The sequence below is a fragment of the Cyprinus carpio genome, chromosome A11 (genome assembly GCF_018340385.1).
Source record: "Cyprinus carpio isolate SPL01 chromosome A11, ASM1834038v1, whole genome shotgun sequence".
NCBI classification, from domain to species: Eukaryota; Metazoa; Chordata; class Actinopteri; order Cypriniformes; family Cyprinidae; genus Cyprinus; species Cyprinus carpio.
The window spans coordinates 5,382,044-5,400,538 of record NC_056582.1 but is presented as its reverse complement, the minus strand read 5'-3'; the positions used below and the strand labels follow the sequence as shown (position 1 = coordinate 5,400,538).

Genomic DNA, 18,495 nt, shown 5'->3' with positions numbered 1-18,495 from the left:
CAGGAGCTGCTTATGGCTTTGTGCATTTCTAAAAATTTCTAAAAGTTATATAAGTTCAGGGGTGTATTCCAGAAAGGAGGTTCAACAAACTCTGAGTTGACTTACCCTGAGATAGGAAACTCTGAGTTTTCAGTTTCTGAACAGCTGAACAGAGTTCGTTCAATCCACTCTGTGTAGGCTGACTCTGAGTTTAGTGCGTACACCACTACTTTGATAAGCCATGATCAATGGAGCTCCAAAATTATGATTCACCATGGCAACAGCTCCCCGCCAAAAAGACTTCTGCATACTAATACATAACCTTAATTCTAAATTTATGTTATCAGAGGTGAAAACTGGCAAAAAGATAATTTATTTAACTAATATTCATTTTCATGGTATCCTCCAGGCAAAAAAAAAAAAAAAGTGGCTGCAGAAAATTTTTTATCAAAAACATTATTTACTCGGGTAAAGCTTCAAGCGTGAAATAGATGTAGGCTAACGTTACATGACTTTACAAACATTTGACATTCAATAAATATCATTCAGTGTATAACTATTTCAATGTGCAGCAGCTTTTCCCACATAGTCTTAATGCTTTTTCACATAATTAAATGAAGAAAACAAGGTTAGGTTAATATGGTAACTTACTGAGAGGTTTAGTTTTGTCTTTTATTGGAACCAAAAACACTGAGTTTCCCTTTTCTGGGATTAACAAACTCTGAGTTTCCAACAAAACCCACTTTCTGGAATACACCCCAGGTCACCAAGCAGGTTATTTCTCATTAACCAATGACAAAACTACACATAATAACATTGCTTAATGTGTTATCTGTCCCACGAGAACCCTGGAAGTACTAGTTTTTGAGAGTTCTATTTGTGGACGGGAGGAATCTGGACGCCTGCTTTGTATCAATTTTTAAGATGGGTTCTGGTGATCCTGCACTGCTGTTTGTGTCTGGGGTTTCCTCATGTTTTTTGCATTTATTGCTAGTTGTTTCTTACTTTGACTTTTTGTCTGCTCTGTTTCATTTAGATTTTCTGGGTCACTGGATTGTGTCCCCCTTGAGCGGTTTATGAAAGCATATTTGTGTATACAACCTCTGATCACTTTCCATCAAGCCTTCTGTTCACCCTACATCTAGGGCTCTTTGTTTCATACGAGTGTCTCCAGACGGTCCATGACATCACTGTCCATGATCCTGTGTGAATGATATTGATGAATAATTTAATTTACTATTTTTTAAAACATTATAGTTATGGCATCACTATTTCTTTTGCTCATACTTGAGGTTAACTTCAGGTTTAAAGAACATCTAAACAAGTATAAAAACTAACTCTATGAACCGCTCTGTGTTCTTCAGATTAGTGATCAACCTATATTTTCATTTATGAATGTACAGTACCTTAAATAATGCAGTATTCACTTGAAACACAATCTCATATGCCTTCAAGAAGCCAACCTAGCATAGTATTTTCTCGTTTTTCTGTCATCATTTACTGACCCTCACGTCGTTCCAAACCTGTATGAGTTTCTGTTGAGCATAAAAGAAGATACTATGAATAATGTCAGTGACCAAACAGTTAACAGTTGCCACTGACTTACATAGTATGGAGGAAAAAAACTATTGAGGTCAATGGGTACCATCAACTATTTGGTTATCCACATAAAAACGAAAAAAGCTTATTCTTAAAATATGAATAAATACTATAATATGTAATAAATGATGCTAAAATAACACAGTGACCTGACCTCTGCAGCAAGGTGTCATCTTTTAAGCAAAACTTCATTATTTACTGTAAAATTAATACTGCGTTATACAGAAAAGAAGCCATATGAAAAATGACTTCACACTTTCAGGGCTTCAAACCCAAACAACTGGTTCTGCTTGTCGTGTCGTTCCCAGTGCAGTTCTTTAGCATTCCAGAACTGTGTTGCACATGAAAACATGTGCTGCTGTTTAAAGCAAACCCATACTGTCTGCAGCTCGTACATGATATGTTGTTTCTGGCCACAAATGAATCACTGAAACATAGGAGGAAAGATTGACATGGGCATGTAGACTTTTTATCCCTCTGAAATGTTGTGTTGGAGCACTTTAAAATAAGTGTATCTCAATATCTCAAGCAGATGTGGTACTGAGCAATCCTTCAATCTGTTGCATAGATGTTACAGATTATATTGTGCTTATGCAGCAGAAGAGCTAAGAATTATGGGAACGGTGGGGTCATTTTTAGATAGGAAATGTGGAAAAGTGGACCACAAGATTCCACAGCTATGATGCAAGTGTGATTCATAATGTGTTTCACCAGTGATCTGTTTCATCATCTTCTAATAACCATTTTAAATAATATCAGCAAGCGATGATGGTTGGTTAGGGTTACTGGCCCACACATGTTTAAGCATCATTTGTGTTCTCAGCGATGCTGCATGCAGTGATTTACAGGCTCTCTGTTAGACTTCTGTCTCCAAACGTTTCCTTCAGCTATTGGCTGCCAAAGCTGTTTTTGTGTTTAAAACGTTGGGGATTTATAGTTTCTTTCTCAGTACTCGGTCAATTCCATGTCAAATCAATCAAACTTCAGAAACTTTCCTAACTAAAATGTTTGATTTTGTTAATATTTTGTTTTCTGTAGAAAGCTAAAATATTGTAATGGTTAAATATTTTATTAGCAATGCACCGTTTTGTAGAGGGGGGCCAAAATGACCATTTTCAAATAGCCAAATGATAGGAGGGGGGAAATAAATTGAAAAAGATGGCAGCATCATTTTATTTTTTCATAAAGATTGCTAGGTATATTAGTAAAAACCTGTTGACTTTAGCAATCCCTGCTGTATAATATGCCAATCTTCACAGTTCAAAAATGTTGAAAAAAAAAAATCTATTTTTGGGCTTTTTACACTTGAAATAATTAATGCCAGGTTATTCTAAACCCTCAATAAACAGAATCCCGAGTTATCTTGACTCATTTTTCACAATTTACCCAAGGTTAACAATTATTTCTGTGTATTCATTAGCTGATGTTTCACACTGTATATTCTTAAACCCTAGGATAATGTTCTTATTTGCATATTTGCTATGTCTGTCATTGACTGGACAAGCACAGCATGCAACCTGTTTACATAATGGCTCTAGCATTGCACTTCCTCGTATTATTGCAGACCGTATTATCATGTTTATCCAGAATGGGCTCTCAGTGGACTATATAAGTATTTTTTCTGTCACAATTTGACATTTTTCACTTAAAATACTGAAACGATTGTTTCTACAATGCACTGTGTTTCAATATGTACACGTTTTGCACTGCATTCTGTGGATTAACACTGCAAAAGTGCTGCTAAAAACGGTGCCAACCCCATATATAAATTACAATTGTGAAACACATCTTTACCGGGGGTTAAAAGCAGGGTTTAGAATGTCGATAACCCAGGGATAAGCGCAGTGTGAATAGCCCTTTGTTTTTTGTTCAAACTGTGTGCATGCTTGTAACTCAAGAAGGATTTCCATTGAATCATTTTCCTGTTTAAAAGACTGGAAAAGGGCATCTTATGTGGTCAAAGCTCATCATCACTGCGCTCTTAACCAGAATGTTTCTGGAGGATTGTTCTTGTACTGAGTTTGTACTGTAAGTTGCTTGGGATAAATATATTACAGTGCTAACAGTTTGTACATTTAAGCTTGTCATAAGTTCAGGAAATGGAATATTGAATGTAATCCATTATGAATTTCAGTGTCAGATTATAATAGCCTTTGAAATAGCCAACAGTGCACATTGGAATTTATTTTTATTCAGGGTACATACGCCACAGACGACTTACACAGATCTTGCAAGAACGTTAAACACAGTATGAACCTCCACTGTGGGAATTTCACAAGACCAAAAGGATGTAAAGCTGCGCAATTTTCCAGAGCTTCCAGGGCTGTCAGTTTGAGTCAGCATGGTTTAGGAGCAGGTCCTGGCGGAGCCAACGGTGGAAAATCAGAACAGCTGAAACGTTGTTGCTCTTCTAATGGATGGTCTTGCAGGGGGGAAGGAAGTACACGCTCAATATACTGCATGCTTGGTGTGCTTTGGAGCCACAGTTGCAGAACCAACTCATGTGTCCTTAGAGACACTGGACTGAACCTGGTAACAGTGGACGACACGGCTTGATTATATGTTGACCTTAGAAGGAAGAGAGAGAGAGAATAAGTGAGTGTATTTGTTGAGGAAAGGAATGAGAAACTAAAGTTGGAATTTTGCAGTAAATCTTTTCAAGTATTTAAACACTTTTATAGCATTTGATATTTTTCCCTGAAGTCTACTTAATGGCAGTCAAGGTTTCTTGTAAAAGCTTAGAGATTTAGGGCAGAATTCTTCCATTTGTCACTGGATCATGGACTTTTTGACAGGACGCCCCCAGGTGGATAGAATGGGAAACTACACCTCCTCTACACTCACCCTCAACATTGGAGCCCCCCAGGGCTATGTCCTCAGTCCTGTGTTTAACTCTCGTTATACCAGTGACTGCATGGCTAAACACAGTTCTAACAAACTGGTGAAGTTTGCTGATGACACCGTGGTTTTAGGCCTTATTAGTAAAAAATGATGAGAAGGCCTACCTTGAGGAAGTGGATGCTCTCTTTACATGGTGTCATATTAAACAGTCTTTCTTTGAATGTCTCTGACTAACCAAGTGAGGAATTATAGCCCCTTGACGATCGGTGGGGCCACAGTTGAAAGGGTGAGCAGTTTTAAATATCTTGGGGTATATCTCACAGAAGATCTTTCCTGGAAAATGCATATAGATCACCTTGTGAGGAGGGCAAATCAATGTATTTACTACCTACGATGGTTGGCTAGGTTCAAGGTCTCACCAAAATGAAAATTAGCTTATGTTTTACTCACCCTCGACGCATCCTAGGTGTATATGACTTTCTTCTTTCAGATGAATCTAGTCTTGTGTTATATTAAAAATTGTCCTGGCTATTCCAAGCTCTGTCATTGCAGTCAGCGGATGTTACAGTTGAACAGTCCACAAGTCATCAAATAAAGCATGCGCATTCATAATAAAGGAAAGACCTCCCTGAGAGATTATGTAAACCTTCACAAAAAGAGGGTGAACACTCCCACTTCTCCCTTCGACTCTGGCTCACTTATTAGCTAGCATCCTTATCGCTACATTAGAAAAGTGCTTTTATTGAACCAATACAGCTAAATTTTGTGTTTACATTTAATGTGAAGTGTGTCAATCCATATGACACCAAAATGTGACCTTGCTAAATAATTGCTAAATATTGCTAAATTTTTTAAATAAGGGTTTTGTGTGAACACGGCTGTTATGAACTCCTTCAAGCAAAAATACATCACTGCCGACACTGTTTGGTTTGATTTAAAAACCTGTTTTAACATGAACTGAATATTGTCCAGGCAAATTAGTCTGACAATATTTGACCATTTTTGGCGTTAGCTCCAAGATCAGCTAATGGCCTTGCCACAAAATAATTTTGTGTATTTGTATGTAAAATCTGGATTTTAATTGAGTAAAATATCTATTTAATTTCAGAAATTAAGTGCATGTCTGATTTGTACTACAGCATTTTATTACCATGTAAAATAAATAAATAAATAAATATACTTATTAATTTTTGTCAAGTGACGTGTATATTTCAAGTGACGTGACATGTATAAAACATTATTTTAATAAAGAATTTTTAAGTCTTGAACCAAACCATCCAGCTCTGAGATGAAACACAACTTTATAACATTTTATTTGAAATAAATTTTTCTAGGAACTGTGTACAGTGATAAACGAAATCAAATCAGCAAAAATGATACAATATAAAACTACTGACTGAGTTTAAATTACAATATACTAGAGACTGATTCATTTGTCATTTTCTTTGTGTTGTACAAGTGAGGACATTTCAGGTTATAAAAAGGGTTTTAAAATGTTTGAAAAACCCATATTGGACATTCTCTGTCTAGATGGCTTCTCTCACGGTCTCGTTGAGTCTGTTGGACAGTGCTAAAGATTGCTTCCTCTCGGGGCAGCCTTCCCTGCGAGGAGCCACGTGTCAAGGCTTATCCGTCTGCTCCGGGTCCCCGTGCCAAACACAACACCCCGCTAAGAGAATTAGTCTCTCACTCCAGAGTTCTGGCACTGTCCAGTCCGAAAAATTACACTCTGGCCAGTGCTTCTCTCTGAACTTCCTGTGAGTTGTCCGTCAGTCCCCAGAGAGCCGTCTAATGCTACGTCTATTCCCAATGGTTTGGTTTTGTTTGTAGAGGAATTGTTCTTCAGGAAAAGAAGATTTTAATTTTTGTTCTCAAATGTCTGCTGATTTGTGGGCTGACCTGCAGATTTTGATGTGGATGGTTGATTTGCTGCTAGAGCTGCTGCTGCCCTAAAAAGAAGAAAAATAAAGCCTGACATTCATTCAGCCAAAATCTGTAATTACAGTTTATTACAATTGCAATTACAAATTTTAGTTTACCTTTTAATTATAGTACTCTTGCAAAAATGTTTTGTTTATTATTATAGATATATAATTAGACTGTATAATTTAATTATAACCCAATTTGAAGCCAAAACAGAATGTTCTGACTTTAGCTTTGTGGAATTATGCTAAATAATGAAACATGCCTGAATGAAACCAAAACAGCAATCCAGTGCACAGATTCACTCTCTGACAGCAGGTGGCGCTCGTGGGACAGCAGCGATGAAGCGTTTCCTTGGTTACCAAAGCAGTGCATTGATTAAACACTAGTTTAACATGCATTATACAAATACGAGATGAAAATCTAAACTTTTCTGAAGACAGTCAGTTCCCCTCAGAAACACATTCATAATAACCCCCAAATCAATATTTAGGATTTTCTTCCAATGTTACACTGTAGTTATAATCGGCACTAAAAATATACATATAAAAAATGTAGATTAACTAGTTGACCAAGCTAATCCACAACTAGTCATCTGTCATGACCGATAGCTTGTAAAAAGTGTGCCTGTTCAGAACACGATTATGAGAACTCAAACTTTTTACTAGCCAGAAAAAAAGTTGGCAGCCTGTTCTAGAAGTAAACTTGTTTCTGGACGTTTTGTTCTAATCCTGAGAAAGGAGGGTTGTTGTAGAATTGATCATCTATGCCAAGGAATTCTGCACCCAGATGGAAAACCATACTGCATCTGGCATTGTTATGAAATGTTGATGCGCTTTTTTTCTTTTTATGTGCTGTGTGTTATTTTATAATTTGTGGTTTGTGGTTGTTGGCTGTTGGTTTGTTTTTGGTTTAGGGTGTTTTTTTTATTCTGGATTTTTCAGTCTCCCTCTCTGAGATATTTGAGGTTTCTGGAGGGAAATCAAACCACAGTCGTTCTGGCATTGATTTGAATCGTCTGGCTGTAGAACATGCTGCATGGGTGGGCCTGAGTACTCTTAGACTTCCATGCATTCTGACGCCACGTTGATCTGTCATGCGTATTGTTAAGGCCCATAAATTGCACTGAAAGTACATTTATGACTTCTGATCAGGTGTAATTATTGGTTTGTGGTGCTCCACATCAGCGGAACTAAAGCAAGCAATTGAAAATAAGATTGCATATTGGGTTAAAGTGGCTAGAGAGCTTCTACTGAAGTTGGGGCTCCATCAGATATAATATGACATGCTCATGTTTTCAGTGGCAGAAAACATGCGTGGTTTTTCAGTTTGATCTCACTTACTCCCAGACTATGGTTGCTAAAACAAGCCAGTAAAAACACAATTTCCCAACATCCTCTTAAAAAGCGATTCCCATGTAAGGCAGTAGCCATTACAGGAGCAACTTAATTATTCAGCCTGCAGATGAAGCCGTGACAGTCTCCATTAGCAGTAGAAGATGTGATGAGTCGAGTCGAGTCTTTGGCACTACTCTGTAATTCCTCACTGGGTGACAGCAGGTTATAAGTACCAGGTTAAGGCAAATTAAGTTCTTTCAAAAAAAAAAAAAAAAAAACCTTGGTAGTATTAATGGCAAATTAATGCTTACTACTATTCCACAAAGCTTTACAGCCATATCAAAATCATGTGGTGCAACCTAGAAAGTCATATGGTGCAACCAATATAAAGAAAATAAAGGAAATGATGTAGAGAGAACCCCTAGTTTAACATTTTTATAACAAGACAAAGTTCATTCAGGTTGTGAAATGTTATGTTATGTCATGTGGTGCGACTCCTGAAAACTCAATGATATATATATATAAATTAATAATCCATGATTTTTGTAAAAACAATTTTTACCTTGAGAAATTTTTCAGAGAATAAATATTAAGATGCATACACTCACATGCATTCAAGGTGTAGGGAATATATGTTTTTACTTTTTACTTGATAGTCACACCATATGCCATACATTAATGACATTGAAACTTTTCTTAAAAACTTAAACCCATATGAAACCAAAATGAATGCAAACAAAACTTTTTTTTTTTTCTGGGACATTTTTATTCATAATTGACCCTATTGTATTTGACTTGTGTGTGGTGTGATATGACTATCTTGATGTTACAACATAATTTAAAGTGATTGTATGAAGGAAAACTAATTTTGACTGTTTAAAAGACTGATGCTTATTTGTTCAACACATTCTGTATGCAACACTAGTATAGGCAGGGAAACAGTGATGTAATATTTGAACATTAAGGAACAGGAATGGAGAGCCATAAAACAGTACAAATATAGTGCTGTTAAAACATGCTGTGTTTTTGCTTCAGATCTGATCATGTACTCTGTGCAGATGTTTAACGGTTTTAAGCCACATAACGTTGCCTAATACTTGGTGTAGCGCGTAGGTCTTTAGCTCACTTAGGGAAAAGGTGCCATTTGCTCCCGTGAAGTTTGCAGAGGAAAGATTGAGGCCAAAGTAAACCTAGCCTGGCCAACACTTTTAGTACTTGTTTTTCTCTCACCACAAATGAGGTCTTTGCACTTGGGTTGGTTTTTCTCTGAACTGTCTCTCAAGCAAACAGTCCTGCTCCTGAGGGATCTATTTGGGAAAACACCTCAGGGTTCTGCCACCTTCTCATCTGGTCATTCTCCTGTTCAGATGTTTGGATCTCATTCCACAAGGTGGACTAGGGTAATAATTCTCACAGCAGTGACTCTCATGGACCTTGGACTACAGAAGATATTGCTCAAGACAGATGGGAACATCTGGCAACTGTAGTTTCTTCTCAACTCTGGATTTTCTCCAATTCCTTTGGCCCATTTTCCCATGTTCCAAGATTTGGGGATTGGGAGCAGCTCACTCCATTAAACAGGACAGCTACACACCCTCACTAACAGATGCTGTACAGCTGATGGGCGGCATCTGAATCTGTCATCCAATGCAGCTGAAGACTCTTCTCCTCTTCCTCTACACCACCTGAATGTCATTATAATTCTGTTAACGTGCTTCTCCCAGGGCGACAAGTTAAAGGGGTGATAAACGGGATCATACCTTCATGTTACATTTAGCATGTTGACGTACAATATGATCTGGGAGGCTCTCATGCTCTCTGCGGGTTTGGGGGGTGAGACTCTTGTCATTACGTCTCAGTGCCGCTCTCTGATTTAGAAGGCGGTGTAATACCGGGAGGATCAAACGAACTGCAGTGACGTGTGGAGGTTAATGCTAATGAGTCTACATGGCCATCCGCAGAGTCCTTGTTCTTATGCACAATGTGACACAGCAAATGTCATGGTGTTGTGAGTGACTCATGGACCCAATGTAAATGTACTTAAAATGTCTTAAATTAGGGTTATTGCAAAAAGCAACATTTTACATTCATGTCGGGGTTAAGAGCATGACAAACCTGAATGCCACTTTTTTTTGTTTATTAGGTTTATTTCTATAAGTGAGCGTGCATACAAGAGTGTTTGTTTTTTTTTTTTTGTGGTTTTGTGTGTGTATAACTTTATCCCGGAGACCTTTTGACAGTCCCTTGCCACACATAGTCGATTGTTTGCTTTAGTTGCACTACTAAGGACTGAAATGCTCCAAGAAAGCTCTTTTCATGCTGAGCTGATTAAAATGCCATTGAGAAGGTTATTAGCTACACATGATTGCGTTTACAAGTCTTCATTTCAGGCTGCAAAGCAACAAAATGTGATTATTTTAAAGGGGTGATAATTTTCTATACCCACTGTATCTCTTTTTCTAAGGCAGCAATGCAGATATACCATACTTTGCAGAAAAAGCAATCCTAGATTTTTTTTGTGGCACTCTTAGTGAAAATGCTAGAGAGAGGTCAACTATTATATGTTTTATTAATAGTTTTTTTTTGTTTGTTTGTTTTTTTTTTTTTTGTGAAAATGGCAGTATTTTTATAGTATTTGTGTGTGCCATGTGGTGTTATGCTTATTAGAGCATTTAGCAAAAATGCTAACACCAAACTCTATTGCAATCAATTGTTTGTTATTTTTATTATGCATTGCCTTATGTAAGGTGCTCCAAATTAATTGTGTATGAGGTTTCAGTTAGCATGCTGCCTATGTAGACAGTAAATGACAATGCAGTTTACTAGGTTTTGGAACCAAAGTAATGAACCATTTTAGTGTCGTGGTTTCTGGTGGGACTAATTTTTAGGACTGTGTATCAACACTGTGACAGATTTCAGGAATCAATTAAAATTTTAATTCACAAGCTCTTTATTCGATTCAAGGCCGTTCTTGATTTGATTTGATGTCGATTCTTTGTCAAAACTCTAAATCTGTCCTGGAAATTCTTTTCATACTTCATACTTTTAAGCTTGCGTTCTGCAAGTGAACGGCGCCTTGTCGTGCCATCCCAAAGAGGTTTAAAATCAATCTCACGGACCTTTTCCTGGACTGCGCCCAGCTGGTGGAATGTCCTCCCAATCTCAATTCGAACAGCCGAGTCTTGACTCATTTTCAAAAAACATCTAAAGACTCATCTTTTTCGCCAGCTCTTGACCAACTAATACTAGCACTTACCTTTTCTTGTCTATCCTATTCTTGGGGAAAAAAAAAAAACATAGCTAGACAATTTGCAAACTGGCGTCTCTATGAAGTTGAGGATTTGGTCTGACAGAATAGGGGACAGTGCAAAGCCAAGCTGTAATGACCAGACACACTTGACACAAAATATGTTTTTAGACATCAGAGAATATACAGTGCTGTGCTGTCAGAATAGAGCATATATATATAAAAAAAAGTATAACTGGACATGTATTGCATACATTGTCATTTAAATATCACCTGTTTACCTCAGAAAAGCACGTTCAATAAATGAAACATCCTCTGAAATCATTTTGATTTAGTAATTTAGAGCAAATGTTGAATCAAGAATGTGAACACATGCAAAATCCTACATTTTGCTGAAGGCATTGTGCACCCGAACCAGCCAGTCTTCCCTCTCGTTGTGAAACCAAATAAATTTGTGTCTCCGAAAAAAGATCCTCTGTTCTTTCAGTTTCCCATATAAAGCGCCTCACATTTGTTGTTACAAAGTAAAGCCTGTAAATAGCGGATACATGTGGACACAGATTGATATTCAGTGATCGGTTTGCTGTGGGTCCTGAAGGCTCCAGTCATTCAGCGGATGAAAACAGCCCCTGTGTTGGCCTATTGAGTTTTGCTAACAGTCCGGGCTTTGTGAGCGGAAGCCGCTCAGGGAATGTGCTTAGCTGCGCTTGGACTCCAAAGACAGTGTAGCATTTTAGTAGATGCGCAGGTGTCTCTGTAATTCGCCACATCTGAGTGCATCCTTCATATATAAAAGATCTATAGCTGAATTGCAGCTGTGCTTGGCTGTTTCGCGCTCTTAGAGGTCACGTGACTCACAGTCAGCTTGTGTTGGTCAGTGAGAATCAAGATCATTCAAACTGAGTGGTAAGAGTGAAAACAAAGAACTGTCTGAACTGTCTGATTTTAGCTGAATAAAAGAGAGATTTATGGTGGTTAATGTCTGTTAGTTCTCTGGGAAGTCATTAGAGAAAGACAAACAATATGTAAGATAACTAAAGTGCCCTTTTGCAGCAGTCATAAAAAGGTTCTGGGGTTTTCAGTGTTGAAAACAGTCATGCTGCTTCATATTTTTGTGGAAACTGTGTTTTTGTTTTATATATATATATATATATATATATATATATATATATATATATATATATATATATATATATATATATACAGCGTTACATTTTGCAAGAAAATCAACCTTCATATTAAAATGGAAGAATATTTTTTAACATGAAAAAATTATATTAGCTTTAAAAAAATAAAATGGATTCAGGGGTGATTTCATGTTGTAAAGTGTTATGCATATTTTACACCCATCTGTATTCAGCAGTTTCCAGTGTTATCAGTGTTTGTTTTGTTAACTTGTCGCCTTTAGATCATTGTACCCTGAAGCTGAAAGATGCAGTATAAAATGTGTGGTGGGTTTGGCCACAGTGCTCTTTAATGAAGAAAACTCCAGGCCTCTCAGTCTCACCTTAGGGCTGATCTAAAAAGTCAGACGGAGAGTTCTGAGCGTATATTCACGTGATGCTTACGCACATGTGCACTCATACACATGCTTGCGTGGGGCTAAGAATAGCTTTCGGATGGATGGGTGGGAGGCTGCGCAGCTGAGCTTAAGATACCATATCACATCAGTGTCAACAAGGCACATCCCAGAGATAGGGGGCGGAGCCAATCTGTCCGATCAGATAGTGGTTAGAACGCAGGGTTAAGTGTCCTGCTCATCAGAACCGACACACATATGCAAACAAAGCTGGTTGTGTTTGACCTTGTAGTCTAGCATCCACCCAGAATACCTCAACTGACCATTAAGTTAGTGCTTCTGTGATCTTGGTCTTTGTGAACATTTTCAAGATGTAACTGAGTATTTATGTGATTTGAAGAGTGTTATAAATTATAGCAATTTTATTGACAACATTGTCACATTTAATAATGCATAATGTATGACAGATTGGTTATGTGTTGGATCAGTGCACCAACAGATGGTCTAAAGCTCTCCAGTCCCTGTAAATGAGAAATGTTCTCTCATAAACTGTGATATTATCACATCATTGGACTCATAGTATCATGGCATCATACTGCGCCCCAGAACCTTTGCTTAACAACACTGCGCCGACCTAATACTGTATCTGCAGGCAGCAATTAGACACAGCCATGTTTTTCTGAAGTCCACTTATACTGTTAGTCTGGGTTTCCTGAATCAAAAACATATAGATTTATAATAAAATGCATGTTTACGAGGCCTGATGGGTAGTGCACACACACGTCTGGAGCACTTATTTATCTGTGAGTTTGAATCTAATTTGGGTCACTTCCCAATCCCACTTCTCTCCTTCTCACTATTTCCTGTCCTTAAAAATAAGATAAAAAACTTAAAGCTCAAAAATAAATAAATAAAACAGAACAAAAACAACGAGTTACAAATGCATAAATAATGTTTTGATGTTTTAAAAACAAAACATTGAATTCTGATATTTAAAATGATTTAGAAAAAAAGGAAAATATAATTTTAAATATAAAATTAAGTCATTGAATCATTCATTCTACTCATTCGTTTAAAAGGAATGATTCATTCAGTAACAAAACACTATCTTGTGTTGCTCAGAGATGCAAAACCATTCTGCTGTGGCTTTGTTTCGAACTATTTTCACTGGCAAAATAGAACAAAAACAGGAACTTAAAATGTTTTTATTTATGTATTTATATCGTCCTTGGAAGGCATAGGACCATAAAATTTTCATCCAATCATATCCTTTGGTCCGAGGGCTACGATAGGCTGTCGTATCTGCCTATCAGTGTATATATTTGCAAACCTCCATGCACCCTGTTCGCGCAAACATATGTTATCAGTGCGTTTCATTACACTACTGCAGACCGAGCGAGAATGAAAGGCGTTATTATTGTAATATTATGCACTTTGTACTGTAATGTTTTCTCACCAGTGAATGAGACATGAGGTAATCTGACAGCGCTGCATTCATCCGTCCACCAGCGCCGTCTTTAATCGTGTCACTGGTTAGCCTCTGCTCTGCCTGTGCGCGTTCATGTGTTCTGGAGGAGTGGCGGCTTTGGAGAGTGATTTGCAGGGAGGGTGGGATCTTATGCTTTCAAAGTTAGCTTTGCTAGCCTCTCCAAATTCACCTACCCTACTTTTAATAAACTGCTTGTTTATTGAACTGTTGTATAAATTCAGTATCACTTGCAATTGTGCTGATATCTGGAAAAAACTGCACTTTTTGTGTGATATTGATTAGTTATATCAGATGATATAAACTGAAAAGACAAAGTCATACAGGGAATTTTTGCGTTCGAACCACCCCAAAAAATTGTTTTTATGAGAAGCTTTAGTTTGCTGCTAAACATTAACGTTCTCTTGCAAAATGTTTTTGTCCCTCACAAAACTATTACATTTCAATTGCAAAACATTCATGTTTTTCTGTGACAATTTGTATTCACTCTCTTGCAAAACATGTTCATTCTCTTGCAAACTATTGCGTTCCCCAGAGAAACTTTGCATTCGCTCGCAAAACTATTATGTTTGTGAGTTTGCACAAAAAGTAGTTTTTCTTCCCACCTTATTATTTCCTTCACAAGTGAACGTAAAAGTTTCTTGGAGGACCACAATACTTTTGTGAGTGAATGCAAAATCATTGAAATACATATTTTTACCGTGTCCCTTTAGGGGCTCCGTACAAGACCGTACCACGCTAATGCTTGACTTGGCTCCTAAAAAAATTTAAAACGCATTCATCATAGAAGAGGTGTATTTAAGTCATTATACATAAGAATTGCATTTTTTAAATGCATTTAAAAAACAACACAGGTAATGTCATTGACCCCGATTATTTCCTCAGCAGAAACAAAACATTTGCATGTCACAGTTGTAGGTCCGTTCCTGAACTGGTCTCAGCCAGTTGCAGTTGACCTTTACTGTTAGCTGTTTCCTCTCCATCTATTTAGCTGCAGCATTAAACTTTAAAATGATTTAAAGCTGCTCAACAGTCTGTCCCAGAAGGCCAGTGACTGCAGCAGAGATGACAGAGGTGTCTCTGTGTGTATGTAGGTCTGTGGAGTATTGATTGCTCATGACTCCATAACAATATGTCTTATTAGCATCCATACACAAGCAGAGCAGAAGCCCCCCACTGCGACCTCTGTGCCCCACTTAGGGGGTTGCGATGACAACTGACTCTTCTGTCTGTGGTCCTTTGGTTTTTAAGTGTTTGTTCATCGTGTGGGTGCATTTTGGGCTGATGGTTGAGTGGCCCCAGGGCCAGGTGTGCATTAGGGACAGGAACTCTCACGTGGCCAGAGATGGCATAAGGCTGGCAACAAGTTTTCCAGGAAACACAATTTGACACTATCTTCCAAAGCCGAAGATAAACAAATTACCAAAAAGAGGCATATCCAGATATATATGGGTGGTTGATATTACTTGTTTCTGTTTTGTTGTTGAATATGCTGTTTAGCTCAGAAACTCATCACATTGTGTTTGTAAAATGAGTTGTGAAGATGCTGACTTTGAATCCTTCCAACATAGTTTATCAGTCTGTCGTCTGTTTATAGCTACCAAGCAATAAAGCAACACACATTAGCAAAGTGTTAAATTGCCCGTCCCCTTAGTATTAGTGGCCTTGTTCGGCAAGTATTTTTTTCCATTCATTTTTCATTAAAGAGTTATAAGCCATGAGCCACAAGGTGCCAACCAGCCTCTAGGTGAATCACAACATTAAAAACTTAGATTTGACGCAAAAAAAGCATTTGAAAATAAGACAATACAATAAAATAGATAAAGATGAAAAGATAAAGATAGCTGCGTCCCAATAAGAAAAGGTGCGGAGGGGGAGGAGCTATGAATATATGACAATAAATGACAAAATAACCTTAATTTATTCACTACATGGTTGAGTACATACAATAGTGTATAGAATAAGTGCTTAGTGTATAGTGCATCACTTATATACTGTGTGTGTATGTATGATATATATATATATAATATTAGTTTGAAAGCACAATACTATGGTACTCTGATATTTACTATACTATAGAAAGATTACTATGTGACATATAGTAGATGTATGTGCAAGGCTGCATACAGAGACACACACATGCTTCATGCCTGGACTCCTCGCGGCTCTGCTTGAGTTAGCTAATGTGACAGATCTAAGTAACAGAGTGTGCTGTGTGGGAGGATGAGCGGTGGAGGGAAAACCTCAGACGTCTCAACAGGGTTTCTTCAAATATGCACCAACTCTGGTGAGCTGACTAAGAGCAATAGATTTTAGCTGGAATCTAAACTGGATTAAGAAGGCTTTCAGAAAGTGTGAGATTAGATTTGTCGTCATGTATTCATGAAATTGATGTTCATAGAGGTGTAACCTAATCACAGAGCACGCTTGCTGCAGAGAGTGATGGTGTGAAGATGTAAATTGATACAGTCTTTCTATTGTCAATCTATATTGGCTACAAAGGTCTGGGCTCAACTGCAGGTCATTGAAGTTAAAGGGGTGATAGTATAATAAGAGATGCATCCCTGTGCAGTCAGCCATATCCACTAAATAAAGCTTAAAAGCCTCTATCAAACCTGAGTGCACATCTATACACACTATAGAGGATGACTGAGGGCAGACAGTTGCTGGTGTTTGCTAAGGCAACGTTCCTGGTTCAGTGGCATGACTTATTTTTTGTCCTTGCGTTAATGTCTAAAAAAATTGGTGAAATTTGTTACAAACAACTAAATTAAGGTCTTTTTATGAATTCAAATTTGTAATATATCAATGTGACTCATTAGACTTTGATATTTATGGACTAATAATTCACTATCTGTATAATGTAAATGAAATGATAAATACAAAATATCCCAAAATGTAAACGTTTTTGTTTGTCCTTTGATATAACCAATCAGAAATAATATATCTGTTATCTAATGAATAATGTGTTTTCTTGTGTCTCTGCAGGGCGAATATCGATGAAGTTGAGACTGATGTTGTGGAAATAGAAGCCAAGTTAGATAAGGTATGAATAAACCTCTTCTTCGCCTCGTTTAATTGAGATGTAGGTTTTAAGGCCTTCGTGCTCAGCTAACTAAGTACCAGCGCATTAGCGCCTGGATAAAACAGCATAACAAATGTGCGCTGAGCTAAATCCCAGATCGTATGCCGTACAGGATTAAGGGAAATTGAGAGAGGAATCCATTTAGCACTAGAAAGCTGAACATTTGCATCAGGGAGCTGCACTCATGATACACAGAGTGTTAACAGAAGCTTCCAAATCTACACACAAGGGCAACGTCTGCTCATTATTGCAGGTTCATTGCAATAAGAAAAACCACAGACATTTAATTAGCATGAAATCAGTCTAACATGCTCAAATAGAAGCAAGGTCAAGATGCCTGTGTGCGTTCATACACCAGCGTTTTAAAGGTAGTGCAAACTGAATGCATGATCGCGCAGCCCTTTGACAGACAGATATTCAACAAATAAACCGGCTAAGTAAGCTTTCATTGGCTAAGCTAGCATATCAATATTCTTGAAATTTATTTGTCGAAGGCCTTACATTTATTACAAAATTGCAGCTTTGACAGCTAAAATAAAGATAATTTTCACATTAGGTCATTGTGTATTTTGTAATTGTCCATTTTTGTAATAAGAAAAGAAAGAATTCAGCCTAGCATTAGGATAGCATAGCATTAGCATTTAATGAGGAAGCATAGCATAACAATATAAAGGAAGTCAAAAAGCACATCAAACAAATCACACTTAGCCTTTTTGGCTTCTGTGGGCTCCATTAGACTTTGGTGATATTTTTTTAGGGCTGCACGCTAAAGGTTAAGTGGTTAATAATTATTTTGCTCAAAAAATATAATCATGGTTATTGATTATAAGTATTGTCATTTTCATAATTGTTTTAGACAAAAACTTTAACTGATTGGTTGTACTCTGGCTTCATCCCAGAACACCATCAATGAGAACAACAGCATGTCTGCAGCCAATAGAGCAGATATTTGTTATTTTTGCCCTAGTATGATGATATTATTAAAGTAGTAGTTCACTTCCTGAATAAAAATTTCCTGATGATTTACTCACCCCCATGTCATCCAAGATGTTCATGTCTTTCTGTCTTCACTCGCAAAGAAATTAAGGTTTATGAGGAAAACATTCCAGGATTTTTCTCCATATAATGGATTTAAATGGAGCCAATGGGCTGAAGGTCCAAATTGTAGTTTCAGTGCAGTCTTAAAGGCCTTGCATGATCCCAGCCAAGGAATAATGGTCTTATCTAGTGAAACGATCAGTCATTTTCTTAAAAAAATAAACATTTGTACACTTTTTAACTACAAATGCTCATCTTGAACTAGCTCCATGACGTGCGTCTGCAAATTCACGCATGACGTAATCATGTTGGAAAGGTCACACGCGGCCCGCTGTTAGTCTGTGTGCTCCGGTTCAAAAAGGTTCATCTCATTTTCTCCTCCAACTTCAAAATCATCCATCATCGTTGTTTTACCTTTATTCCACTATTTTGCAATCTTTG

General features: G+C 37.4%; 1 protein-coding gene across 4 annotated transcripts in view; it reads left to right on the top strand.

The window, feature by feature from the left end:
* Positions 1-18,495, top strand: part of LOC109086138 (arf-GAP with coiled-coil, ANK repeat and PH domain-containing protein 3-like) — a 57,872-nt gene that overhangs the window by 10,440 nt on the left and 28,937 nt on the right. For all 4 annotated transcript variants that reach the window (XM_042766033.1, XM_042766034.1, XM_042766032.1 and 1 more), the window contains exon 2: positions 16,920-16,977. In XM_042766033.1, coding sequence (XP_042621967.1) covers positions 16,920-16,977 — 58 coding nt within the window. The remainder of the gene's footprint in view (positions 1-16,919; positions 16,978-18,495) is intronic.